This window comes from Cavia porcellus, unplaced genomic scaffold (assembly GCF_034190915.1).
Source record: "Cavia porcellus strain 051 isolate PalLab524CR breed Dunkin Hartley unplaced genomic scaffold, mCavPor4.1 scaffold_17, whole genome shotgun sequence".
NCBI lineage: Eukaryota > Metazoa > Chordata > Mammalia > Rodentia > Caviidae > Cavia > Cavia porcellus.
The window spans coordinates 74,408,522-74,434,740 of record NW_026947500.1 but is presented as its reverse complement, the minus strand read 5'-3'; the positions used below and the strand labels follow the sequence as shown (position 1 = coordinate 74,434,740).

Here is a 26,219-nt window from a genome sequence, read left to right as displayed (position 1 = left end):
TGGCTCCAAGAGAACACAGGGCTGTGTGCAGAAGCAGATTCACTCCCCAGGACTGGGTGTCCCTACTGTCCCCTCCCTGGGGACAGGTGACAGGATGTGCAGCTACTCAGCAAGGGGATCCCTCACTCTCCAGTGACCACATCTACTGAACACCCACTGTGTGCCCAGACTGCCTGAGGGGCCTGGTGAATCCACAGACCCTAGAGGAGCAGGAAGACACTGGGGGCTATGAGTCCACACCCAGCCATCAACTATAAAGTGACTGGTGTGTGCAGATCAAGAGAAATCCTCAGCCAGGTGTGGTGGAGCCTGTCATCCCAGCACTTGGGAGGCTGAGGCAGGAGGACCACTGCAAGTTCCAGACTAGCCTGAGCTACACAGTGAGCTCAAGGCCAGCCTGAATTGTATAGTGAGACAGTGTCTCAGAAAGAAAGAAAAAGTTGAGCCTACCCACACATAGGGAAAAAAGAAATGCTTCTCAGAATCGAGCATTTGGCACTGGGTTTTGATGTGTGAAGAGGTATTCTGTGTTCCAGGTTGGCTACCTATGGCTAGAGGGCAGGTTTCCCTCTGCCCTCAGTGCCTGTCTTAGTGCCCCCGAGTGCACACAATGTGAAAACCCACTCAGGGACTACAGAGATCATTGCTTCTTGGAATGGAGACAAATGTGAGCCCAAGCCTCAGTTTCCCTGTCTGAGCAATGAGCAGCCTTTCCCACGCTGGTAAGCAGGGGGTGGGGCCTGAGATCTTGGAGAACAGGGGTGCGGTGTGGGAGCAGTTTCTTACAGAATTCAACAGAATGGGGCCCATGAAGCTGGGAGCAGTAGGGAGGCTGAGGCAGGAAGATCTCAGAGAGTTCGAGGCCAGCCTGAACTACATAATCAGATCCTGTCTTAAAAAAAAAAAAAAAAAAAAAAAAAGAGAAGAAAAAAATAAATAAATAAATAAAATGAGGACACGATTTCTTGGCCCTGTCCAGTGTGCCCCTGGCCAAGCCCCGGGCATGGATCCCGCTCTGCGCTGACAGGTTGCAGGCGCCAGGGACCAGCAGGCAGCTGGCGGGAGGGCGAGACGGAGGGCGAGACGGACGGCGAGGGTTGCGCAGGCCGCAGGGGCGGTCCCCTGCTGCGCGGTGGCTCGGTGGCGGCGGCGACGCCCGGCTCCGACCCGCAACTTTGTCATGGAGTTTGTGCGAGCCCTGAGGCTCGGCCTGGCGCTGGCCCTGGCCCTGGGGCCCGAGCCGGCCCGCGGCCACCCGCAGCCGTGCGGGGTCCTGGCGCACGTCGGGGGCTCCGTGCGCCTGGGGGTCCTGCTGCCCCGCGCGCCCGCCGTCCGCGCCCGCGCCCGCGCCGCCCTGGCCCGGGCCGCGCTGGCCCCGCCGCTGCCCTACAACCTCAGCCTGGAGCTGGCGGCCGCCGCGGCCCCCGCGCGCGACCCCGCCTCGCTGGCCCGCGGCCTGTGCCGGGCGCTGGCGGCTCCGGGCGTGGCGGCCCTGCTCGCCTTCCCCGAGGCCCGGCCCGAGCTCCTGCAGCTCCACTTTCTGGCGGCCGCCACCGAGACCCCGGTGCTCAGCCTGCTGCGGCGCGAGGCGCGCGCGCCCCTCGGCGCCCCGGTACGCGCGGACGGCGCGCCCAGGACGCGCGGGAACGGGGCCCCGGGGAGGCGGGAAGTGCCGGGGCTCCCCCGGGATGCGAGGGACCCCATCGCCGGACGCCGGGTGCCCCGGGCAGACGCAGGCGTGGCGACCCAGGCGCTGGGGGCCCGGGGAAACCGGGGCGCGCGGAACGGATGCACCCGAAGACCCCGCCGGATGCCGTGCGCGCCGGCGCGGTCACCCGCAGGTCTTCCGCGCCGCCCCCTGCGCTCCCCCAGGGCCTGCGCTTGTCTGGGAGGGCAGGCGGGTCACCTTCCTCTCCGGAGGGTGCAGTTTGGGTGAGCGAATCCCGGCCTCTCCAGGCCTCCTAGGACCCCCCCCCCCAGTTCCCTCTCCCGATGATTTTGGTACCCCTACGCGGGGGGTACCCTTGGGAGCGGCCATCCGCATGCCATCGCCTGCCTCCTCCGCGGGTCCTGGTACTAAATCTCTTCACCCCAGGCCCAAATTCAGCAGCAGGAAGTCGGGACCCCAACAAGGACACCGGGCCGAAGACACCCCACGCGGGGCCAGAAAGGAGCCCCCCAGTGCCCGGCTCCTGTCAGGTCCCCTGGCTCTGGGGTTCAGCCCTGGGGCCCTCGGTCACCTCCCCCCACCACTACCCGGGTCTGGGGAAAGAGAGGAGACCCATACCCCGACCCGCGGCGCCCTCTGCAGCCCATCACGGGAACTGCACTGCACTGGGCCGCGCGGGCCCGGGCTTGGGACCCCAGTGCGAGGGACGAGCAGCACCACCGCCCTCAGTCTCCCGGCATGCAGTGCAGCGCCCGTGTCCACCCAGGAGTAACGCCCTGGCCGCTTGAGCGTCGGGTCACCTGTCCCCTTGCGGAGAGCAGATCTCGGAGCGCTGGGCAGGGCCAGGGGCGGGAGGAAGAGTCCACTAGGAGCGCTCCGGCTTGCTCTGCGCATGCATTCAGGTTGTCCTCAAGCAGCTGTGACCCTCAGCCCTTGAGGGGCCCCAGGCAGTTGTAGGGGGGCTGGAACAGGGATGGAAGCAGTGACCCGAGGCTGGGGGAGCTCAGAAGGGGAACTGGAATTCTGCCCGATGGATGGGGAAGTCTCCATAGAGGAGGGGCAAAGCAGCTGGGTTTTCAAGCAGTGATAGGAGTTGAGAGAGGACACTGACCCTAACTGTGACCGCCCACTTCCCAGACGCCGTTCCACCTGCAGCTGGACTGGGCCAGCCCCTTGGAGACCCTGCTGGATGTGCTGGTGGCCGTGCTGCAGGCCCATGGCTGGGAGGATGTGGGCCTGGCATTGTGCCGTGTCCGTGACCCCAGTGGCTTGGTGGCCCTCTGGAGAAGCCGGGCTGGCCGCGCCCCGAGGCTTGTGCTGGACCTGAGCCGGCTGGACACTGGGGACGCAGGGTTGGGGGCACGCCTGGCCGCCCTGGGGACACCTGTGGGAGGGGACTTACCTGTCTCCATGGTTGTCCTCTTGGGCTGTGACGCTGCCCGTGCCAGGCAGGTGCTGGAGGCTGCGCCCCCTGGCCCCCGCTGGCTCCTGGGCACACCACTGTCCCCAGAAGCACTGCCCAGAGCCACGGCCGGCCTGCCCCCTGGGCTGCTGGCGCTGGGCGAGGTGGCCCGGCCCCCCCTGGAGGCTGCCATCCACGATGCCGTGGTGCTGGTGGCCCAGGCCCTGGGCACTGCTGCCCAAGTACAGCCAGAACGCGCCCTGCTCCCAGCCGCATTCAGCTGTGAGAACCTGCAGCCTGCAGGGCCAGAGTCCCGGGGGCGCTGGCTGGCCCGGTGAGTACAGCTCTCCCCTGGGACTCCCATTATACAGCCACCCCTGCCCTCGGGTGGTTCACACCCATCATGCCAGCGCCCTGGGAAGCTGAGGCAGGAGGATTGCTAGTTTGAGGTCAGTTTGGGCAAATGAGTGATTTAGCAAAACTGTTTCCAGAATTAAGAAAAGTCATGCTGGCTGTGTGATGCCTGCCTGTAATCCCAACACTCAGGAGGCTGAAGCAGGAGGATCGCTCTGAGTCAGCCTGGGCTACATAGTGAGTTCCAGACCAGACGGAAGTATATGGCTGGACCTGTCCCAATAAATAAACAAACAAATGAAAAACATAAAAAGGCCAGGCCAGGCAGTGCCCTCTCAGTGGACAGCCCCTGTGTGGCCAGTCCTGAGCCTGTGGAGTTTGTGGGCTAGTGATGTCCCCTGTAGTGGAGATAGCGTCCTCCTTGGCAAGAGGGATGATGGGGAACTGTGGTCCCCAATGTGGGGACCGGATGCCCTGCGAGATGCCAGTGTGACCCCCTGCCCACCCAACCCCCAGGTTCCTGGCCAACACGTCCTTCCAGGGCCTCACGGGGCCTGTGTGGGTGACGGCCACCTCTCAGGTACACATGTCAAGACAGTTCAGGCTGTGGAGTCTGCGCCAGGATCCTCGGGGTGCCCCAGCCTGGGCCACCGTGGGCAACTGGCGGGATGGACGTCTGGACCTGGAGCCGGGCACGGTGCCCGCACGTCCCCTGCCTCTGCCGGGCACCAGGGCCCGGTCCAAGCTGCGTGTGGTGACGCTGATAGAGCACCCATTCGTGTTCGCCCGGGAGCCTGACGAGGACGGGCAGTGTCCCGCTGGACACCTGTGCCTGGACCCAGGGACCAACAACTCGGCCACGCTCGACTCCATGTTTGCCGCGCTGGCCAACGGCTCAGCCCCACGTGCCCTGCGCAAGTGCTGCTACGGCTACTGCATGGACCTGTTGGCCCGGCTGGCCGAGGACGCCCCCTTCGACTTCGAGCTGTACATCGTGGGTGACGGCAAGTATGGCGCCCTGCGGGATGGCCGCTGGACCGGGCTGGTGGGCGACCTGCTGGCCGGCACGGCACACATGGCGGTCACCAGCTTCAGCATCAACTCGGCACGCTCGCGGGTGATGGACTTCACCAGCCCCTTCTTCTCCACCAGCCTGGGCATCATGGTGCGTGCGCGGGACACCGCCTCGCCCATTGGCGCCTTCATGTGGCCACTGCACTGGACCATGTGGCTGGGCGTCTTCGCCGCGCTGCACCTCACCGCGCTCTTCCTTACCCTGTACGAGTGGCGCAGCCCCTACGGTCTCACCCCGCGCGGCCGCAACAGGGGCACCGTCTTCTCCTACTCCTCGGCGCTCAACCTCTGCTATGCCATCCTCTTCGGCCGCACCGGGTCCAGCAAGAGCCCCAAGTGTGCCACCGGCCGCTTCCTCATGAACCTCTGGGCCATCTTCTGCCTGCTGGTGCTGTCCACCTACACGGCCAACCTGGCCGCCGTCATGGTCGGGGACAAGACCTTCGAGGAGCTGTCAGGGATCCACGACCCCAAGGTGGGTGGGCCCAGGGCGGGGCTGCACCGCCGGGTCGCCGAGGTGTGAGGCAGGCTGGGCTGGGGCTTTGTCACCCAGCCGCACCCTTCGCCGCACCCTTCGCCCAGCCCATGCCCTGCTCTGGGGCCAGCTCTGTCTTGCAGCACTCAGGAGGCTGAGGCAGGAGAGTCACCTGGAGTTCAAGGCCAGCTTGCATTATATACAGAGACCATCTCAAAAAATCAAAACTGAAAAACCCCACAAAAATACAAAACTAAACTAAACTGAAACTGAAAGTCCCTCACAGAGGTCCCCCTAACTCCCCAAAAGCAGGAAATAAGAAGTGGGCACATGGGCCTCTGGAGCAAGGCAGAGGCACAACGGTGCAGAGGCCCTGGGGGAGGAGGGAGCCCAGCGCGGCCCGAGCAGCAAGGGGGAACTGAGGAGACAGGAGGAGGAGGAGGCGGTGCGGAGGTGCCCGGGCAGGGAGTGCTCCCCGTGGACTGCAGGGAGCACTCGGGCTTTGGCCCCAAGGGAGGTGGGAGCCATGGGGGCTGAGGACAGAGCAGGGTTTTCATTTTCCACTAATGGGATGGAACACAGGACCTTCCCACATGACATCCCTATTTTCTGTTTGTTTAAGACAGGGTCTCAGTCTGTAACCCAGGCTGACCTTGAACTTGTGGCAACCCTCCTGCCTCAGCCTCCAGTCTGCTGGACTACTACTGGCATTTCCCACCATGCCCAGACCTTTTTGTTTTTTATTTTGAGACGAGATCTTGCTAAGTTGTCCAGGCCATGCTTGAACTTGTGATCCTCCTGCTTCAGCCTTCCAGTTAATTCCTGAGATGACAGATGTACCAAACACAGATTTTTATTTTTATTTTTTTGAGACAGGGTCTCGCTGTGCAGCTCAGGCTGGCCTTGAGCTCACTCTGTAGCCCAGGCTGGTCTCAAACTCGCAACGATCCTCCTGCCTCAGCCTTCCAAGTGCTCACGTTACAGGTGTGTGCCACACATGCCCAGCTTAGATTTTCTTTTTAATACCAATTTCAAACATTCCAGAGTCTGAGCAGTGAACCTCGTGATGCTCTGGACACTCCTGAGCCAACCCCTAACTACCCTGTCATGGCACCAGTGCCCACCAGTGATTATTTTGAAAGTGGCCTCAGAGCTTTTGAGTTTCACCTGTGAATATTCCAGGGCCCTACAGTCAGGCAAGAACTTAAACAACTGAGCTAAATCCCTGGCCTCTTGTTTTTTTTTAATTTTTATTTATTTATTTTTTTGTCTTTTCGGTACCAGGGATCGAACTCACGACTGCCTGCTTGCAAGGCAGGCGCTTATGCCGCTGAGCTAAATCCCCAGCCCCACTCTTGTTTTTTTAAACAAGGTCCTATTATGTACTCTAAGCTGGCCTTGAGCTCACTGTTTAGCCCAGACTGGCCTCGGCCACCTGCCTCGGCCTCCCTAGTGCTGGGATGACTGGCAGGTACCACCACGTCTGTACCTTTGTGCTACTAGGGATGGAACCCAGGGAGGCTCTCCTTCTGAGCTACATCCTCAGACCTTTCTATTTTAAATTTTGAGGTCTGAGTTGTTAAACTGCCCAGGCTGGTCTTGAACTTGTGATTCTCCTGCCTCAGCCTCCTAGAGTACTGGGATGTCAGGCCTGGGAGGTACATCACAGCTGGCTAGATGAGGACTTTTACTTTTAGCATAAATCCCACTTGGTGGCTTCCTGGACAAGAGGCCAGGGTCAACACAGGGAAACCAGGGCAGGGCGACTCAGCGGGTCCGGGGCAGGGAGGCCTGAGCTAGAGGGCTGGAGGCACGGGTGCTGGGGGAGAACACTGGGCCTTTCTGGGTGGCGTCTGCTCGGGGCTCTCGGGCATCGGCGGGGCAGGGTGATGCACGCGTGCGCAGGTGATCAGGACCTAGGGACCCTCCGGGCACGCGCGACGGAGCTGGGGAGGCGATGACCGGTTCCCACTGAGGAGTCTCCGCACCCCGCGCAGCTGCATCACCCACCGCAGGGCTTCCGCTTCGGCACGGTGTGGGAGAGCAGCGCGGAGGCCTACATCAAGGCTAGCTTCCCGGAGATGCACGCCCACATGCGGCGCCACAGTGCCCCCACCACGCCAGGAGGTGTGGCCATGCTCACGTGAGTCAGGGCGGGGTCTGATAGGAGGCGTGGCCTCGGGGAAGGGGCGTGGCTTCACCCACCCATTCCCCCTTTTGGATCCCGCAGGAGCGACCCCCCCAAGCTCAACGCCTTCATCATGGACAAAGCACTCCTGGACTACGAGGTGTCCATCGATCCCGACTGCAAGCTACTGACCGTGGGCAAGCCCTTCGCCATCGAGGGTGAGAGAGCCAGAGGGGGCGCGAGGGGGCCGAGGCCTGACCGAGGCTCCCCCAAACCCAGGGTCCCATCCTACTGGCCCTGGTCTCCCCCAGGCTACGGCATCGGCCTGCCCCAGAACTCGCCGCTCACCTCCAACCTGTCTGAGTTCATCAGCCGCTACAAGTCCTCGGGCTTCATCGACCTGCTCCACGACAAGTGGTACAAGATGGTGCCTTGCGGGAAGCGAGTCTTCGCGGTCACAGAGGTGGGCCAGGGCCCCGGGCACAGGGTCGGTGACGGGCAGGGGAGCCCTTGAGCCCTGTCCAGGCACCCAACTTCCTGCCATGGCCAACGTGGACGTTGGTCTGCTCTTGCGCGCTCCTGCTCGGTGCCCCTCCTCCACCCGTCCAGTGCGGCTGGCGCCTCTCCGCGCGGGGCGCAGCCCGAGCCCCTGTGTCCCCACCCCAGACCCTGCAGATGGGCATCTACCACTTCTCGGGCCTGTTTCTGCTGCTCTGCCTGGGCCTGGGCAGCGCTCTGCTCAGCTCGCTGGGCGAACATGTCTTCTATCGCCTGGTGCTGCCGCGGATCCGCCGGGGCCGCCGTCTGCAGTACTGGCTGCACACCAGCCAGGTGGGTGGCTGCGGGGTGCGTGGGCGCTGGGGGACAGCGCTGCTGCCTTCCTGTCCCGCTGCCAACCCGCCGGCCTTTGTCTGGGGTCTAGAAAATCCACCGCGCGCTCAACACGGAGCGGCCCCGGGCTTCGGAGCGGCTGGAGGTGGAGTCCAGGTGAGCGGGGACTCGGGGAGGGTCCTTGACGCGCTTCTGCCGCCCCTCCAAAAGCACCTGGGCAGAAGCGAGGGTGCGGAGTGGGTACCTTGCCTAGCCCCGTCCCCTGTCCCCAGTGACCCCGAGGAACGGCAGCAGGACACTCAGGCGGACCCCGAAAGCCCTGGACAGTGGAAACGCGTGCGCCGGGCCGTGGGCACAGAGCGCCGCCGCGTGCGCTTCCTGCTGGAACCTGCGGTGGCTGCGGCACAGGACAAGGAGCCCGGGCAGCCTGAAGGTCCCGTCTGGCTGTGCTCCAACGGGCGGTCCCCCACGCCACCGCGGCCGGGAGAGCTGGAGGAGCTGGAGCAGCACATAGAGGCTGTGCGTGAGAGGTTGCGCCAGGCCCTGCTGCGGCGCGGGGAGCTCCGGGCCCGGCTCGGGGATGGCACCCGCCACCGGCCGCTGCGACTGCTGCAGCCCGCGCCGGTCCCTGAGGACGCACCATGAGGCCACCCTTGCCCACACGCAAGCGCAGACGGGACGCTGTCCGCGGACAGTTTATTCTATATACAAACACAATTTTGTACACTGCAATTAAATAGAATGGAATGCACGCTGCGCTCATCCTCGCCGAGCGCCTGGCTCCCGCTGCCACCCCGCGCGTGTGCTGCTGACACTTGCACCTGGGCGCAGGCCGTGCCCACGGCGCAGCTCCACGCCCCGGGACCCCAAGCTGCAGAGTGCGGGGAGGGGCGGACGGAAAGGCACTGCGTGGGGAGCACCTGGCAGCCAGGCTGGCTGAGCCCCGTGGCCCGAGACAGCCGCTCCCCACTGTGGCCGGCCACTGGGCCCTGCCTCAGGAAGGTGCCCCACGCCTCCCGCCGAACCCCTCCGGAGCCTCTGGCGGCCGCTCCGCTCCTCACAGACCACCACACACACAGCTTCCTAGCAGGTCACGCCGGGCCCGCGCACCGGGGAAGGTCGGGCCTCCCAAACCTCACTGATGTCACAGCCACCGCCAGAGCGCAGACGGGCAGTTGGGGAGGGCCCCCCCCCCCCGGCCCCATCAGGGACTGCCTCCCCACCACGGGCTCCGAGGTCAGGCCCGCCAGCTGGGACCAGGGACAGGTGGCAGCTGCTATGCTCAGGACCCAACCTCCGAGCGCGAGTCGGCTGGGGTCCTGGGGGCGGGAAAGGGGGCGGGGAAGGGGACGGGCCCATCCCGGGTGGCTGCTGGCGAGGCCGTGGTGTCCGGTGCCAAGGGGGGAATCTGGGGGGCACTGTCCTGGGGGGTGCGGGGTGGGCCCCCACTGGGGCTCAAGGGTCCGGCAGGCCGCCGCTCCAAGAGCGAGGCGCCCAGGCTGGACAGGAAGGAGGCGTCGGTGATCATGGCGGCAGTCTCTGCCATCCAGCCCAGGTCGCCCCCAGCCACCGACGCAGCCATGGCCCCCAAGCTGCTGGGCGCCACGGGCGCGACCCCGGGCCCAGGCACCCCGCCGCTTCCGGCTGAGCCAGGACCCAGGGCGAGGGGCTGGCTAGCGGGGTCAGAGGAGGAGGTGGTGGCCGCCGGGGCGCCCGAATTGTTGTTCAGGTCGTCCGGCAGCACGGTGGGGGCACCGGGTCCCAGCGGCGGGGTCTGCAGCAGCATCTCCTGGATGCGGATCTGCTGCAGGATGGCGGGCAGCTCGTAGTGGTGGAAAAAGTAGATCATGGAATGCTGGGGGCGGGGGAGGAGGGAGCGAGCGGAGTCAGCCCCGCCCACGGCCTCAGGCCCCGCCCACGGCCCTCTGGTCACAGAAGCGCCTGCGTGGAATTGACCTGAGGCTCCGCCCACACCAGGGCAGAAGCGGCTCCGCCCATCCCTGAACCCGGAGGCCAAGGGCACCCCAGCTGCCCGGGCAGGTTGCCGCGAAGCTCGGCCCTTCTCCAAGCCTCCCGCCCGACCTCTGTCTCCCTTCGCCTCCCGCACTAGGGTCCCTGCCTCGGGTGGGGGCTGCACCTGGATGAAGAGCCAGGAGGTGACCAGGGCCAGGCTGCTGTACTGCCCGTTGAAGCGGTAGTGGTAGGCATAGAAGGCGAAGTGGTACAGATAGAAGAACCTGCAGGCCAGGCATGAATCAGGGCGTGCAGCTGTACCCCACCCGGCTCCCGCCCCCCTCCCCCCGCCCGGCCCGCAGCTCACCGCAGCCAGTGGCGCTTGCTGGTGTTGGTGTGACAGCAGATGGCGTCGTACTGGTCGGCCAGCCACACGATCAGGATGATGTAGAAGGCAGTGGTGGTGTCGTTGAAGAACTCGGACATGATGGCCTCCATGCCTGGGGGACAGCGGGCTGGGTTGCAGGGCACAAGCAGGGTGGGGAAGGGGAAGGGAGGGAAGGGGAGGGGAAGGGAGGGGAGGAGAGGGCAGGGGAAGGGAGAGGGAAGGTCCTCACCCACGAGGGCCAGGATGACGGTGAGCAGCGGGGCGGCGGGGAAGGCGATGGCCATGTTCATCTCCAGCATCTGCAGCAGGTCCACTGCGGGCGGGAGGGGGGCCACAGTGAGCACCTGCCCAGCACCTGGCACCCGCACCCCGAGGCGGTGGCCGGGACTCACCAATGAAGACGAAAATCTGGTGGTGCGAGTAGCGCAGCAGCATGGACACGCTGAGGGTCTGCGGGGGCGCCGGGTGGAGAGGGGGGCAGTCAGAGGTGCGGGGGTGGGGGTCGCGAGCCCCCAAAGCCCGCCCTGTCCACTGCGGGGCACTCACGAAGATGACCATGATGACGAAGGCCGCCAGGTAGGATGTGCGCGCCATCCACATGCTGACGAAGCGGTAATGCTCTCCGGACACCACGTTGCGCAGGAAGCCTGTGGGGGTGGCGGTGAGCAGGGGTCGCCTTGGCCCGCCCCACCCCCTCCCCAGTGCGCCCGGGCCGCACCCTTGTTCTCCTCGTTCTCTGCCAGGCCCTTCACGCTGGACATGAGGATGTCGTCGTAGCCCAGGAACTCCTCCAGCAGCAGGCGGCTGAAGCGGTCTCCGAAGCACTGGTCCCGCGTGGGGTCTGTGGGCAGCGGCAGGGGGGTTGGCGGGGGCAGCTCGGGACTTTTGCCCACCCCCCATCCCACTGCCCCGCTCTGCCCGGCAGGAGCCCAGGGAAGGCCAGGCTCACCCAGGGTGACCACCATGACTGGGACGCTGAGGCGCTGGCGTGTGGCCTGTGACAGCCGGAGGAAGCCGTACTCCAGAGAGTACTCCACGATGTACTCATCCTGCGGCCACACTGTGGGAGCCGGCAGGTCAGGGGCGCCGGCAGGGGCTCAGCACCCCACCCTCATGGCTGGGCACCCCCGTACCTTTGCTGGGCGTCTCGGGAAAGGGGAACTCCTGGCTTTCGTTCAGGGCCTCGGTGCCCGCAGGTGGCTTGAACACCTTGGGCTCTATGTCCAGCTCAAACTGCGGGTGACCAGGGACAGGGGGGTCAACATGTCTGGCGAGGAGGGCTCGGCCAGGCCCAGGTGGTGGGTGGGGTCCTGGAGCCTCTGGGATGTCCCTTGTGTCCAAAGCCAGCTCATTGGTCAGGGCCCAGGTGGCCCTCTGCCTGGGACAGGGGCAGCGCCAGGACCCCAGTGCAGAGGAGACCCTAGTATTCGAGGTCACACAACCACCCCTCAGGCCCTGGCTGCAGCCCACCTTGACCGAGCTGTTCCCAAACATCTCCATGGTCAGCTCCTCCTCCTCTTCCTCATCCTCTGGCTGCATGCCGCCAGGCTCCACAGCCAGGCCCGGGAAGCCAGCCTGGGCACCACTGCCGCAGAACTGCAGGAAGACGGGCGCCCGACTGGAGTTGTGTCGCACCTCCACGCGCAGCACGCCCTCCCGAGGCCACTTGTCCCGCACATGCTCCAGACAGTTGACAGGGGAGCGGGAGAAGACGAGGTGAATGTAGGCCAGCACAAAGAGGACGAACAGCGCCTGCGGGCAGAGCCGGGCAGTGAGTGGGGCGCAGGGGGCCTCCGGTTCTACGAGCACACAGGAAAGGGCTGTAGGCACCATCAGCCACCATCTCTGCCGTGTCCCTACTCTGGCCTCGTGGCTGTCCCCTGCCTTATACTCAGGCCTGTGGTGCCCTCTGAGCCCCTGATCTCACCTGCTAAAAATAGTGCCCCCCATGCTGGACCCACATAGGTGCCCAGGACACAGCCAAGCCCCAGTGGGCCAGGTTCCCAAGGCAAGGCCCGGTTGCTCCACCTGGGACAAGCGGCTTCCCCATCTGTAAAATGGGACAGTGGCCATTCTCGGGATGACTGTCCTTGGGGGATACTGGCGACTGTTAGCCCTGGGTTCCCCCTGGCACGGAGCAGGCAGAGGCTGGAGACCCTGCTCGGCACCATGCGATGCCCAGGACACCCACCTGAGGTGCTGACAGGGACCCCTGTGCTGGGCACTGGTTACCACGGGGAAATCCGGCCTAGTCCTCGAGCCCATTGGACAGCTAGGGCAGTCGGTGTGACCAGAGAGCTTTGGGGACCTCCCCCCCCCTGCTCAGTGTGTGGCTGTCACTGTGGGTGATGGCCCAGGACCTCTGCAGGGCAGGAGATCCCAGAGTGTGGAGTCCTTGGGGGTACCCAGGATCCCCCACCAGAGGCTCTGTGCTCAGCTGGTGTTGTCCCTGGGGGACAATGGGCAATGTCTAGGGACATATGTGGCTGTCATATGTCACATATGTGCACGGAACAGGTGGAGGCCAGGTAGCCCTCCCCACCCCGACTCAGTGTGCATGGCAGGCAGGACACTTGTGCACACAGGTGGCACCGACCTGGTCATCAGCCACCCCCCCCCCAGGTGCCAGGGAGCCGTGTGGCACTCAGCAGGGTTACAGCGCAACCTGGGGTTTGCTCCAGGCTCTCTAGGGAGGTGCTGCCAGAGTGCAGTGCCCACCTGGCCTGATGACAGTGACTAGGCCACAGGATGGCATGAGCACACCGCAGGGGAGACCCAGGACCCCACCCCTCTCCCTGAGCCCACCGCCTGGCACAGAGCTGAGCCCCCACAGGCTCCTTGGTTGGGAGCTGGGACACCGCCTCCCAGGCCAACAGGAACTTGAGTTTCCATCTCCGCAGCCTAAAACCCCAAAGAGGCAGAGGCCACAGCACCAGGGAGACAGACACAAGCCAGGAGCCGAGCATCCGGCAGGACCCCATCCCAAGGAGCTGGTGCAGGGGATGGCGCCTGGGGTCTCCCAGGCCTTCTCTGGGGGCTGGGAACCCAGTCCACTGCAAAGGACCTCCCTGGGCACCGTGCCAACACTTGAGGGTGCTGCATGGTGCTGGGCCTGGGGTGCTGGAGCTTCCTGGGGTCACACTTCTGTGGCCTGTGGTCCGAGGGTGAGGGCATGCTCCCAGGGTGGCCCTAGGATCCCCAAAGGTCCCCCAGAGAAGACTGCAGACCTCAGGTGGACACTCGCCCACTGCACCCAGCACAGGTCCCAGTGAGCAGTCCTTCAAGGACCAGGGGTGTGGTGGGAGCACTCAAGGACTCCACTGCGACTCTGACGTCACCTCTCAGAGTGGGCCCACTGCAGGCAGCCTGCCTTCTGCCCTGCCTCTGTTTTCCTTCTACAGTCAGAAGCAGGAGTGTGCAGCCACATTCACCCACACTCGGTCCCATGTCCCCTGGGAGCTCCATGCTGTAGCCCTTCACCCTGGCACCGTGCCGTCCACCCATCACCCTCTGTGCTAGCATCCTGCCCAAACCCTGCTGCCTGGACACCCCGTCCTCCGCCACCACCCTGGCCCACTCACACTGTGCCCCCAGGTCGGACGGTAGGAGGAGACCAGAGCCTGGGTCAGAGGCCAGACCCCAGGCTGCACTCCTCAGCCCCTCCAAGAGCCCCCCCAGTTCCCGGCCCATGCTCCAGCAAGCAACATACCGCCTCCCCACAGGCCTTTCCGTGTCTCTTCACAGATCAAGGGCCAAGTGCCGGCTGCCTCACTCCCAGTGCTGACTAAGGGACACAGGCGTGGGGCCACACCTTCCTCCCCCGGACGGCTCGCAGAGCCTGAGCCCCAGCCAGGAAAACCTACACGGTGTCCCATCCCAAGGCGACAGGTCATTCCTCCCACAGAGACAGCCACCAGGCAAGTCTTCCCAGTGACCTCGAGAGGGGCACCTGGCCATCCTGCCCAGCAGAGATGGGGCCCCCACCTGTGTTTAGAGGCAGCACGAGTCAAGGGCTTTCTGCCCCAAGAACACCTCTTGGTGTTCAGTGCTGGCCACTGACATCCCAGGTTCAACCCACCGGCCCTTCTGAGGGTCCCTCCCACAGTGGCCTGGCTGCTACCTCTTCCCAGAACCCAGCAATAGCTGGGGGTTCCTAACAGCACCTCAGCCCAGCCGTGGGGACCAAGGTGCCCAGCTGCACAGGCCCAGAGGAAGCAGCCACCATCCCTCCACGGAGCCGCGGAAGCCCAGCCCTTCGCACAAGCAGGAAGCGAGGAGCAGAGCTTCCCTGAACTCAGCAACCAGCTGGGCTCAGCCTCACAGAGCAACCGAGAGGCACGGGGCTGACTGTGCATCCAGAGCTCGGGCACTGGTGCAATGTGTGTGTATGTGGGGTGTTTCTGATCCTGACAGTGCCTCCTGCCTGGAGGTGGCTAAGGGCTTGCAGGGATGACCCAACAATCATCACACCTGATGGGGGAAGCAGCCGGACCAGGACAGAGGCCACCAGGAAGCACCTTTGGGAGCAGCAATCCCAGGGCACAGCACTGGCTGTGCCAAGCTCTGGCTGGGGGCACAGGGACTTCTTTCAGAAGGCATGCAGTGTCCCAGGGAAAACACACCCCACGGCCACAAGGTCGACATCTGAAGACATGGGGGACCCGGATGGAGGAGCCCTCATTCAGTAACCCTCCACACTGGGCTCAAGTGACTGAGCTCTCCTGGGGATTACGCTAAAGATGGGCCAAGCACCTGCTCGGGGGCATTGGTTCCCCACAGCAGGGACCGGAGGCCCTGGGAGGGTCTCTCCGAGGCTATGGTGGGGGCCAGGACCCACACCCAGGTCTGTCCAGTGGTCAGACTCCAGCTCCTTCTCCTGAGCCCCAAAAGCAGTGCCCTGAGCAGCTGGCCCAGGCTGGGGACCTGTCCACCAGCCTCACTGACCATCACTCCCATCAGGCAAGGAAGCAAACCTCCCCCTGCCCTTCCCCATTTAGATGGCTGGGAAACCCGGAGTGCAGGCAGCCGGCCAGCTCCAGGTCTTCCGAATGCTGTCAGCTGTCACTCCAGCAAGACTCCGAACTCGGGGAACCCGAGGACCACAGCTAGTGACAGCCTGACAGCCGGATCAGCCGGCGGCTGGGCGGCTGGGCTCAACTGGAGGAGCCAGAGGAGTCGGCGCTGGGTGTGACTTTGCTGCTAACCCTAGCGAGGTGACCTCAGCTAAGTCACACGCAGGGCTGCGAGATTCAGTGTAGGGAGAAGGCAGCGTGGGCAGCGCAAGGTGTCAGGAGGGGAACACCGTCACCGGGTGGAAGGGTCCAGCAGGGAGACAGAGGATCCTGGGGCCAAGATCGAGGTTGCAGAATCGGGGTCAAAGGGCAGGGGGAGGAGGGCCCTGGCCCTGGCCCTGGTCCTGGCAGGTCGGGGTGGGGCTCCGGGTTTGCAGAAGGTGGGGATCTAGGTCAGGCGAAGGCGAGACCAGCGACTACCAACAGGGTACCTTTGGGCTTCTGCCATGGGGAACCCAAGGCGGCACCGTGTCCAAAATATCCCAGGTGAGAGGTCAGAGCCATTAAGATCCCAAAGGGTCGGCCCGATCTAGGTTTGGGGGGCCAGGCCAGGAGCCGGCGGGCCGCCGGGGTCAGAGGCCAGGGGTCGGGGTCGGTCACCTTGAGCAGCACGAAGAACTCGAAGAGGCGGCGGAAGGCAGGCGGGAAGAGCCGCGAGTAGGTTACAGCCATCTTGAAGAACAGCGCGTGAAAGAGCCGGTCGCGCACGTTGATGAGGGGATTGGGGTTCAGGTTGGGGGTGCGCGGTCCGCGCGCGGGGGCCGGGCCGCCGCCGCCACCGCCACCGCCGCCGCCGCCGCCACCGTTGGGCCCGGGCCCCGGGGCTGCGGGCGTCGCGTGCTCTGACATGCCTCCCCGCGTCGCCCTACCGGTCAGCAAGTGCCCGAGACGTGTCCGGGCCGCCGCAGGCCCCGGACACCGCCGCCGCCGCCTTCGCTCGCGTTTCCACCGGGCCCTAAGACACCAGAGAGGCCCGGCCGGCCAGAGCGCCGCCGGTCCGCGGGGCACCCTGGGATGCCCGCGGCCGCCCGCGGAGGCCCCACCCTCTCGTGGGCGGCCTGAGTTGTTGGCTTAGGGGAGGAGGGCGGAGCCACAGTCTCTTTTGCATACGGCATCCCATAAGCCTACGCGGCAGCAAGACTTTTTTAAGTCAAATTAATCAACATCTGAGATTCTTTAGCGTGCTGAGAGACATTCAAAGTAACTATGATTAGAGAAGATATTCTAGGATGAGATGTTACAAAAAAAAAAAGACACAAATCGACCTATCTGTGAAGTAAGTATAATTTTGGTCCTTAAATAGCCAAAGCTCCAAGTTCACGTCTGTGCTCGCTTCGGCAGCACATATACTAAAATTGGAACGATACAGAGAAGATTAGCATGGCCCCTGCGCAAGGATGACACGCAAATTCGTGAAGCGTTCCATATTTTTGAGTACAAACATATCTTGCCAGGGCCCCCTTTGACAGAGGCAGTTGTGAAGCACCTGACGAATGTAAGAAACGCAACTGATGGCCAAGTCAGACACTGGGAAAGACCTCCCAGGTGCCCCTTCTGATACCTTTCCCAGCCCTAACTTGCTTCCTGTTGCACAGAATGTCCTGTATGCAGGAGGTGCTTAATAAATGCACGACTTGGGCCTGGGGATTTAGCTCAGCAGCATAAGCACCTGCCTGAAAGCAGGCAGTCGTGAGTTTGATCCCTGGTACCGATAAAAAAGAAAAAGACAAAAAAAAAAAAAAATAAAATAAAATAAAATAAATGCACGACTTTGACACTGTTATGTACATATGTACCATCCATGGTTAATTTGGGCGGGTGGGTTTCTGTTTGTTCTTAGAGACAGAGTCTATGTAGCCCCAGGCTGGTCTCGAACTCCCAGGGATCCTCCTGCCTCCGCCTCCAGAGCACTGGGAATTACCAGCCTGCCTGCCCATCGCGCCCGGGTGAAACAGCCTTCTTGTTGCTGTCATTTGCTAGCATTATTCCAGTCGGTGGGTGTAGTAATCCGTCCTCACCCGACTCCTCGGGGCCAGACCTCACATGGAGCAGGCTGAGATCTTGCTCGGGGTCTCCAAAACGCTCTTCCCAGCCGTGTCCTTCCAGGGCCCCAAACCTTCCCACGGTGAGACCTGGGAAGACTTGTGACATCCTGGGTGAGGGGTCCAGGTGGTCCAGAGGCCCAGCCCGTTCTTCCCAAAGGAAGCCAAGAAGTCCCTGAGACCCTCCGGGTTCCTGCTGCCCAGCCCGAAATTCCTGAGTTTCTCTGCTCTGCTGATGCAGTCAGCTCTGGGCAGGTGCCTGCCTGGCACTCTGCAAATATTTATCTTTTGCTCTGCTGCGGATGGAGCCCAGGGCCTCATGCATGGTAAGTAAGGGCTCTGCCTCCGAGCCACACTATCACCGCTTTAAAATTTTTTTAATTTTGCCAGGCATGGTGGCACACGCCTGTGATCCCAGCACCTGGGAGGCTGAGGCAGGAGAATTACCACATACATAGCGAGTCCGAGGCTAGCCTGGACTGCACAGTAAAACCCTATGTCAAATAACAATAACAAGTAATAATAACAAAATAATAATTTTAAAACTTTTTTCATTACTGGGGATCAAACTCATGACCTTTCACTTGCCAGGCAGGCACTTGTGCTGCTGAGCTAATTCCCTGACCCAATTTTTAAAAATTTTGAGCCAAGCCTAGTGGTGCACACTTGTAATCCCAGCTCCTGGGAGGTTGAGGCAGGAGGATCTCTGGAATCCCCTGAGCTTCTGTTTAGGGGGCTGTCATGCTGGCAGTTGGCCCCACAGTTGGCTCTGTAGAGATACCCCAGCCCCAGGGCCCACTTGCCAAGACCTCAAAACCAAGACCCAGAAGTGCAAGGATTCACCTAAACCACCCCACTGGGTCTCAAACTCAGAGATGGAATGGGAGAATGACAGGTGCCAAAAGAGGAAACCAATGTTCCGCGAGCAGGGCCTCAGGGAGGAATCATCCCCGGGAAGGTCATCCCCAAGATTTCAAGGAACCCAGCCAACCACTTACCAGAAGTATTAAGTAAGAAGTGTCCTCTTACTTAAGCCTCAAAACCTCACCTCCCATCTCCCCTCTGACAGGAAGGTTTCTTTGAACAGTTTTCAAGCAGGCTCCCTGCTGCAAACTGTCCCAGCAATGCGGCAGTGTTTCTTCCAGCACACAGACAAGGGAACAAACAGAGGATGGCTCCTTTACTCATTTGGCAATTTATTGATCCGCTGATAGATCAATAATAGGCTCAAGCACTTATTAAACGCTCACTGTGTGTCTGGCCCAATGCGACGCCTAACCTAGCCAGAGCTCACTTCCGTTCACAACTTCCACTGGCTCCCAGCTGTCTGCAGCTCTCCGCTCAAAGCCCTTTCCCACACAGCCGCTCTATTTTCCCAGCTGATCGGATCACCACAGCCCTCATGCCATCCTTTCGTGCTGACAAGAAAACACTCCCGTTTGGACTGGCAAACTCCTATACATCCATTAAAGCCCCAGCCCCATCCTCCCCCCTGCAGAGAAGTCTGCCCGTCCCCTTGGCCATCCCCGTGCTGTGAGAGTTCCCGGGGAGGAACGGGCAGATTGGGAGTTGCCTCTGAGTGACACAGAAGGGTTTTCATTGGCACCCCCCAAGGGTCCCACCCAACAAATCCCACGAAGGTACAAAAAAGATAAACTGAGACCCAGATAAAGGTGTGAGGGAGACTCCAGAGCTCCCAGCAGGAAGCACAGGGCGGTGCAGAGCCAAGCCCCAGCCTGCCTCAGTTTCCCGCGGGCGGCGGGGTGGCCCAGCCGGCGGGCGGGGGTCGGCGGTCCCGGAGACTCAGGAAGTCTGCGGCCGCAGGAATTCGGCCCTTCCCGGCCTTATAAGGGCATTTGCGCTCCGAGCCAATCAGCGGCGGGGGGCGGCGCCACCCGGGCCCGCCCCCTCCGCGCCCGCCCGGTCCCGGGCCCGGGTCCCCGTCCAGTCGCTCCGCGTCCTGTCGCCCGCACGTCCCGCCATGAGCTCCACGCAGTTCAACAAGGGTCCCTCGTACGGGCTCTCCGCCGAGGTCAAGAACCGGGTGAGTCCTGGCTCGGACCCGCGCAGCAGCCCTCGGGGACGACGGCTACCAGGGGGTGCAGGGGTACCCCGGCCCTCCCCGACATCTGGGGAGTTGGGGGGCTGCCCTGCGCTCAGGGAGATCTGGGCGCGCCTGGCTCAGAGCCCGAGAAAGCCCCGGGGTCTAGGGGACCCCAGCTGTTCCTTCCTCTTCACTTCTGCTTTTGGGGTGCTCCTCTTTGGGAGGGGAAGGGGCGGGGCTGGTGGCTTTTGGAGAGGGCGTAGGGGGCCCCCAGCGGAATTTCCTGCCGCACACACCTGGGCTGGGGGGCCACGGGGCCCAGATCCCAGCTTGCTCCCCATCGCACGGAGTTGAGGGACAGCGGAGGGGCCCCTCAGTGTGCGCGGAGTTGGTCACCTGGAAACTGGCTGGGGTGGCCCAGGTCTGTCTTCTCAGCGCTCCAGGAGGCTGAGGCAGGAGGATCCTAAGGTCAGTCAGGTCCAGCCTTGGCGGCGCAGCCAGAGCTTTTCCCAGGGTAACAAAGGGGCGGGCGGCCGAGCTCAGTGTGAGGCCCCTGGTGCTGGGTTCGAGTCACTCCCGGTACTAAAACCTAAATAAATACATAAATAAACTAAAATAAAGACAGAAAGCAGTAATTCTGGGCCCGAGTGGGAGCTGGGCGCAGGCGGAGTCGCAGAGCATCTTCCGGCAGGGGAGAGCTGGGGTGGGGGCTTGGGGCAGGGGTGGCTGTCATCACCCACGGGCGATGGAAGGTGATGTCACGGCCGGCCTGTCGGGGCACGCGGAGGACACTGTCCTGCCTGGCCCGGCCCTGCGTCCCTGCCTAGGCCTGCGGGAGCCACCTCTGCAGGGGAGGATGGGGATGCAGGCAGGGTGGCCTACGAGCCGGGTCGCTGTCCCTGAGCAGGGGAGCTTCTCCCTGAGGAACCGGGACCGACGGCCCTGGGGGACAGAGCTGGGTCCCCTGCATTTGTCCAGCCAGATGGGTGGGCGTGGTTTGTGGTGGGCGTGGCGTTGGTGGGCGTGGCGCGGACCGACCCCCGCCTGGGGTCACCTCCAGGTCGCACTCGCTTTGGAAGTGGCCTTTCCTGGGCCTCCAGCGCACAGCCCGAAGGCGTTACAGCCGCTTCAGGCCGGGGCACGCCAGGGACCTCTGGTGAGGCTCGTGCCTCAGTTTCCCCGGAGCACGCTGGCCAGGCCTGGGGAGACAGAGCTGCCGTGCAATGCGCGCTGGGCCGGGGTCCGGGCCTCTGGGAACAGCTGGTCTCAATTTAGCCTCAGAGGCCAGGGCCACATTCCTGGCAGTTTGAGGGCAGCTGGAATGCGCCGAGGGCGGAGGGAGGTGACCGCTGTGGGCGCAGGCGGGGCGGACCTGGGTCTCCCGAGCTGCCACTCCCGGGATGGGACAAGGCCACTGCAGCTTGGGCGGTGGGAACCCAGAGCCCCGGGTGGCCGCCGGTCTGTTGGGTTGTCCCCTTTTGTCCTGTGTCCCTGTGCAGGTGCTAAAATCCCCTGTGGCCTAGTTTAGAGCACAAAGCAGGAAGTGGGGCGCCTGCACGGAGAACCTGATTCCAGGCCGCCCGCGTGCTGTTCCACGGCTGTCATCCGAGGCCTGGGAGGCTGAGGCAGGAAGGTTTCTACTCAGAGCCCAGGCTGGGCAAGGTGGCAACTTAGCAAGACCGCGCTGTGTGGAAATATGGACATAAAGAGAGGCTCAGTGTGCAGACCTTGGGTTCACCCCGTCACACACACACACACACACACACACACACCTGCTGTGCAAATGATTCCGTTGCACAGGGGAGAAACCGAGCAAGACCAGAGGCAGCTGTCACTGGTCATGGGGAGCTGGGCATGGGGGAACCAAACCCAGGAAAGGGCCTCTTGGGTCCCTCTGGTCCCTGGGGAGCTGGGGAGTGAGCAGTGAGGGAAGGGCCCCATCTCTCCATTAAGGAAGGCAGGGGCTCTGTGACCTCGGCGGGTTTCTCCTTGTTTACTTAGTGGTGCAGTACTGGGGTGGCCCCCAGGACTTTCTCATCCCCTGGCATGTTTTTATTATTTCACTTGCTAGGTCCCTCAATTGTCCAGGCTGGACTTCAACTGGAGATCCTCCTGCCTCAGCTTCCCTAGTGCAGGGATTGCAGGAGGATCCCTGTGAATCTGAGGCCAGCCTGGGGCTACATAACCTGAGACCTTGTATCTAAAAATAAAAAAAGAAGACACACAGCATGGGCTCCAAGCACAGGAAACGCCCAGGACAGGTGGACTCAGACAGGAAGTGGCCCTGGGGGTGAGGCAGGGGAGGGGACAGGTGTTTGGGGGTGATGGAACGGAATTCAAGATGGCGCCGCACACCACTGTGAATGTACTGACTGCTGCAGGGTCGCACATGGGATGGGGCCGGGGCCTCCTCGTGCCAGACTCTTCTAATGTCTTCCCTCTGCGCTGGGGTCTCGCTGAGTCGCTAAGTTCTCCGGGCTGGGTGGCATCTTGCCGCTCTCCTGCATCAGCCTCCCCTGGCTCCTCCCGCTGCCTGCTCAGCCCTCGCCCTCCACCCCTGCAGCTCCTGTCCAAGTACAACCCGCAGAAGGAGGCCGAGCTGCGCAGCTGGATCGAGGGCCTCACGGGCCTGGCCATCGGCCCTGACTTCCAGAAGGGCCTGAAGGATGGGGTCATCCTGTGCACGTGAGTGGGCGGGCGCTGGCTTCATAGGCGGGCACTCTCCCCTCAGCCGCCGTGCTTTATTTTATTTTATTTTATTTTATTTTATTTTGAGACAGGGTCTTGCTAAGTTTTCCAGGCAGGACTCAAACGGGAGATCCTCCTGCCTCAGCCTTCTGAGCAGTTGAGATGGCAGATGTGTGACACCTTGCTGGGCTTTTGTCTTTATTGCCCCGTGAGGGGTCTCTGACAGTGAACAATCCCATTACACTGGCCATTTCACGAGATATTCAGACTTCCACAGTTTTGTACATTAAAAACGGTAACAGAGCCTGGCGTGGTGGTACGTGCCTGTAATCCCAGCGCTCGAGAGGCTGAGGCAGGAGGATCACAGATTCCAGCCCAGCCTAGGCAGTTTAGCAACGTGTTGAGTCCCCGTTTCAAAGTAAATAAATTTTTAAAAGGTCTAGGACTGCAACTCAGGGGTGAAGGCCCTGGGATCCATCCACAGTACCATAAGGAAAGATGGTCATTTAGTCAGTCAAGCAGCAAGATTGCCCAGGAGGCCTGCGCTTGGGGGAGTTTTGAGGCTCCTGATGAGTGATGCTCTGCCCCTGTCCCCCCAGACTCATGAACAAGCTGCAGCCAGGCTCGGTACCCAAGATCAACCGGTCCATGCAGAACTGGCACCAGGTAGGGCACGGCTGGAAGGAGGAGGGGCGGCCGTTCGCCCTGGACCCAGTTGGCCGGGGTCCGTTGCTCACCCTGCTCCTGCCTCCTCCCAGCTAGAAAACCTCTCCAACTTCATCAAGGCCATGGTCAGCTACGGCATGAACCCGGTGGACCTGTTTGAGGCCAACGACCTGTTCGAGAGCGGGAACCTGACCCAAGTGCAGGTGTCTCTGCTGGCGCTGGCGGGGAAGGTGAGGCTCGGGGGGACTGCAGCGGCCCAGCATGGTGGTCACACAGCACAGTGGGGGCAGTGCGCGGAGCCCCCTTTCTCTCTCTCTCTCTCTCTCTTTTTTTTTTTTTTTTTGTTTTGTTTTGTTTTTTTGGTCTTTTTCGGTACCAGGGATCGAACTCATGACTGCCTGCTTACAAGGCAGGCGCTTATGCCACTGAGCTAAATCCCAACTTCCCGCCCCCCTTTCCCTTTTTTCTTTTGATTCTTCTGAGAGATGATTTTGCTGCAAAGCCTGGCTGGCCTCCACCACCTGGTGATCTTCCTGCCTCGGCCTCCCGAGCCTTGGGAAGGCAGGCCTGTGCCTGCACACCTGGCTTCCCGTTTGCTTTGGTTTGGTTTCTGTGCTGTTGGTGCCGCCCCTGAGCCGCACCCAAACCCTGGAAGGAGGTCTTGGGTTGTGGAATTGAGCCCCCATCCTGCTCCTTGTGGGAGCCCAGGCTGAGAGACAGGCAGGACTGGGCAGGGTCTGGCCAGGGTGGAGAGAAGGGCTTGGCTCAGGTGAGCCAGAGGAGGTAAAGGCAGCCCTAGAATGCCAGGTCTGGTCAGGTGTTGTGGAGTACGCCTGTCACCCCAGCACTCAGCAGGCTGAGGCAGGAGGATCGCCACAATATTTGTTGAGACGGTGTCTCACTGTGCAGTCCAGGCTGGCCTTGAGCTCACTCGTAGCCCAGGCTGGTCTCGACTCCCAGGGACCCTCCTGCCTCAGCCTCCCGAGTGCTGGGATTGCAGCATGCGCCACCACGCCCGGTTTGGATCTTGCACGTGTGAGAGTCTCCTCCTGTCATGGAGGCTGCATCTTTCTCCTTGGGCCTCCCCAGGCCACACTGCCCACCCAGATCCAGGCTCCCCACCACCCTGCATCCTCCTCACCCCTCTGTTTACCCAGGCCAAGACAAAGGGGCTGCAGAGCGGTGTGGACATCGGGGTCAAGTACTCGGAGAAGCAGGAGCGGAACTTTGACGATGCCACCATGAAGGCTGGCCAGTGTGTCATCGGGCTGCAGGTGACCCTGCCGTGACTCGGGGCCCTGGTGTCCTCCTAGGGCGGCGCCAGGGCCCGCCTGACCCCCCCCTCCCCGCATGTGTGCCTCCCACAGATGGGCACCAACAAGTGTGCCAGCCAGTCAGGCATGACGGCCTATGGCACCCGGCGACACCTCTATGACCCCAAGAACCACATCCTGCCGCCCATGGACCACTCCACCATCAGCCTGCAGATGGGGACCAACAAGTGTGCCAGCCAGGTCGGCCACGGCTGCACTGCCCCCTCTGGGGAAGTCTCTGCACTGCCCTGTGCCTCGGTTTCCCCCAAAAGATCCTAGGAAGCCCGCTCTGGGGGTGCACGTCTCTCAGCCTGGTACACTGGGAGGCTGAGGCAGGAGGATTCCACGTCAAAGCCCAGCCTGGGCAATTTAGTGAGGCCCTGTCTCAAAATTAGAAATGGGCTGGAAAGCAGCTCAGTGTGGAGGCCTTGGGTTCCATTCCTAGTACTGCACAAGAAGAAATGAGAAAAGACCATAAGATCTTCAGATTTTCCACCAAGTTGGGCATAGGTGTCCATGTGATCCAGATTCCCTGGAGGACTGAGCCTCAGCTAAGGAGCTCCCTGTCAGGCAGGGAGAAAGTAGAACAGTCAGGTTTCAAGTTAAAAGGATAGGAGCCCTTGGGGAGCAAAGATCCACACCTCAGTTTGCAGCAAGCCCTGGAAAGACTCCAAGAGATTTTTTTTGATAATGTTTTAAGACAGCATGTCACTGATGTCACTAAGTTGCTGCAGCTATAGTAGATCTGGAGATCCTCCTGCCTCAGCCTCCCAGACTGCTAGGATGACAGGCATAAGCTGCATAGGGATTTTGCATCTGGCTTCCCAGCAGCCGGGGAAACCACCTGGGAACCGTGGGACCCCTTTTCTCTTCCTGCCCTGCTCTGACCCCTCCTGTCTTTCTCCAGGTGGGCATGACGGCTCCGGGCACCCGGCGGCACATCTACGACACCAAGTTGGGGACCGACAAGTGCGATAACTCTTCCATGTCCCTGCAGATGGGGTACACACAGGGCGCCAACCAGAGTGGCCAGGTGTTCGGCCTTGGCCGCCAGATCTACGACCCCAAGTATTGTCCCCAGGGCCCAGCCGACGGGGTCTCCTCAGGGATCAGTGATGGCCCAGGGGACTCCTCCGAGTACCCTCCCTACTACCAGGAGGAGGCCGGCTGCTGAGGCACCCTGCTGACCCCCACCTCATCCCTCCGCCCCGGGTTTTGAGTCTTCTATGTTTTCTTCTTTTCTGTTTAATGTTTTCAGTGGTGCAGGGCTGGGTGGGATGGGGGGGGGGGTGCCGGGAACTTTTCCTCTTTTGTTTTGATTTTTGGGTGTTTTTTTTTTTTTTTTTTTTGAGACAGGGTCTTACTACATATCTTAGGCTGGAACAAACTCACTGTGTAGCCCAGGCTGGCCTCTAGTTTGCAAAGATCCTCCTGCCTCAGCCTCCTGAGCGCCGGGCTGCAGGTGTGCACCAGCACGCTCGGCTCCCCCATCCTCTTTCTGTACCTTTGCAGGACTGAGCCACTAGGTGGGGAAGGAGTTGGCCGCGTTGGGGTGCTGGGGGGTGGGGCAGGGGCTCCAGACCTCAGATTTCCCAGTAGGCTTTGGGCCGAGCTGTATGGGGCAGAAACAGGACCAGGCAGGGGAACCTGGCCCCAGATTCGTGTCGTGTGTCCCCCATCCCCCACCTTAGCGGCTTGTGGGTACCTGACTCAGCCCTAAACTGTGGGAGTCTTCAGGACCCCCGATGGCCCCCACCCCTGCCCCCCACTGTGGCCCTTGGGGATTCTGCTCCCCACCCCAGCCAGCTGTGTTCACCCTGCTGTCCCTGCCCGCACTGCCCCGCTCAGTACTGGACACGGACCCCCGGCCAGGGGCCCCTGGACTATGAGAAAATGTGAAATACCAATGTGGACCAGAGCAATAAAAACCTCCGTTTTTAAGAAAAAAACGCCTGAGCTCGGGGAGTCTCCCCCCAGCACCCCGAGAGACTCTGGTGCGTGTGTGGGCGAGGGTTGCTTTGATCCTTTGCAGGAGGGGCTCTGGGAGGAGAGGCAGCCTGGGGGGGCCGAGGGGGAACAAACACGAAACCTATGAGGTGAATCTGCGCTTAAGCCCAGGA

At 62.2% G+C, this 26,219-nt stretch overlaps 3 protein-coding genes and 1 non-coding gene across 6 annotated transcripts; 3 read left to right on the top strand and 1 right to left on the bottom strand.

The window, feature by feature from the left end:
• Positions 1 to 1,098: 1,098 nt before the first annotated feature.
• Grin3b (glutamate ionotropic receptor NMDA type subunit 3B) lies at positions 1,099 to 8,684 on the top strand. Of its 3 annotated transcripts, XM_063229205.1 has the most exons (11): positions 1,100 to 1,612; positions 2,807 to 3,405; positions 3,942 to 4,433; positions 4,578 to 4,974; positions 5,851 to 5,958; positions 6,972 to 7,117; positions 7,205 to 7,320; positions 7,414 to 7,565; positions 7,769 to 7,933; positions 8,025 to 8,089; positions 8,206 to 8,684. In XM_063229205.1, exons 1-11 carry the CDS (start codon positions 1,181 to 1,183, stop codon positions 8,576 to 8,578), a joined length of 3,045 nt encoding a protein of 1,014 aa, XP_063085275.1. In that variant the 5' UTR covers positions 1,100 to 1,180; the 3' UTR covers positions 8,579 to 8,684. The 3 variants fall into 3 exon arrangements, with proteins under 3 accessions (XP_063085273.1, XP_063085275.1, XP_063085274.1); XM_063229203.1 differs by having other exon boundaries at positions 1,099 to 1,612; positions 3,942 to 4,974; XM_063229204.1 differs by lacking the exon at positions 5,851 to 5,958 and having other exon boundaries at positions 3,942 to 4,974.
• Tmem259 (transmembrane protein 259) lies at positions 8,613 to 16,365 on the bottom strand. The gene is made up of 11 exons (XM_003460894.5): positions 15,947 to 16,365; positions 11,745 to 12,026; positions 11,408 to 11,507; positions 11,224 to 11,334; positions 10,993 to 11,115; positions 10,821 to 10,921; positions 10,667 to 10,724; positions 10,504 to 10,587; positions 10,254 to 10,386; positions 10,071 to 10,170; positions 8,613 to 9,788 (listed from the first exon to the last, which is right to left on the bottom strand). Exons 1-11 carry the CDS (start codon positions 16,193 to 16,195, stop codon positions 9,216 to 9,218), a joined length of 1,914 nt encoding a protein of 637 aa, XP_003460942.2. The 5' UTR covers positions 16,196 to 16,365; the 3' UTR covers positions 8,613 to 9,215.
• A 306-nt stretch (positions 16,366 to 16,671) lies between these two features.
• LOC111755146 (U6 spliceosomal RNA) lies at positions 16,672 to 16,778 on the top strand. The gene has a single exon (XR_002789727.1). It is a non-coding gene; the product is annotated as a U6 spliceosomal RNA (small nuclear RNA).
• Positions 16,779 to 19,273: 2,495 nt separating this feature from the next.
• Positions 19,274 to 26,048, top strand: Cnn2 (calponin 2). Its single transcript, XM_003460895.5, has 7 exons — positions 19,274 to 19,432; positions 21,996 to 22,117; positions 22,720 to 22,786; positions 22,879 to 23,016; positions 23,944 to 24,060; positions 24,154 to 24,300; positions 25,007 to 26,048. Exons 1-7 carry the CDS (start codon positions 19,370 to 19,372, stop codon positions 25,271 to 25,273), a joined length of 921 nt encoding a protein of 306 aa, XP_003460943.1. The 5' UTR covers positions 19,274 to 19,369; the 3' UTR covers positions 25,274 to 26,048.
• The last annotated feature ends 171 nt before the right edge of the window (positions 26,049 to 26,219 follow it).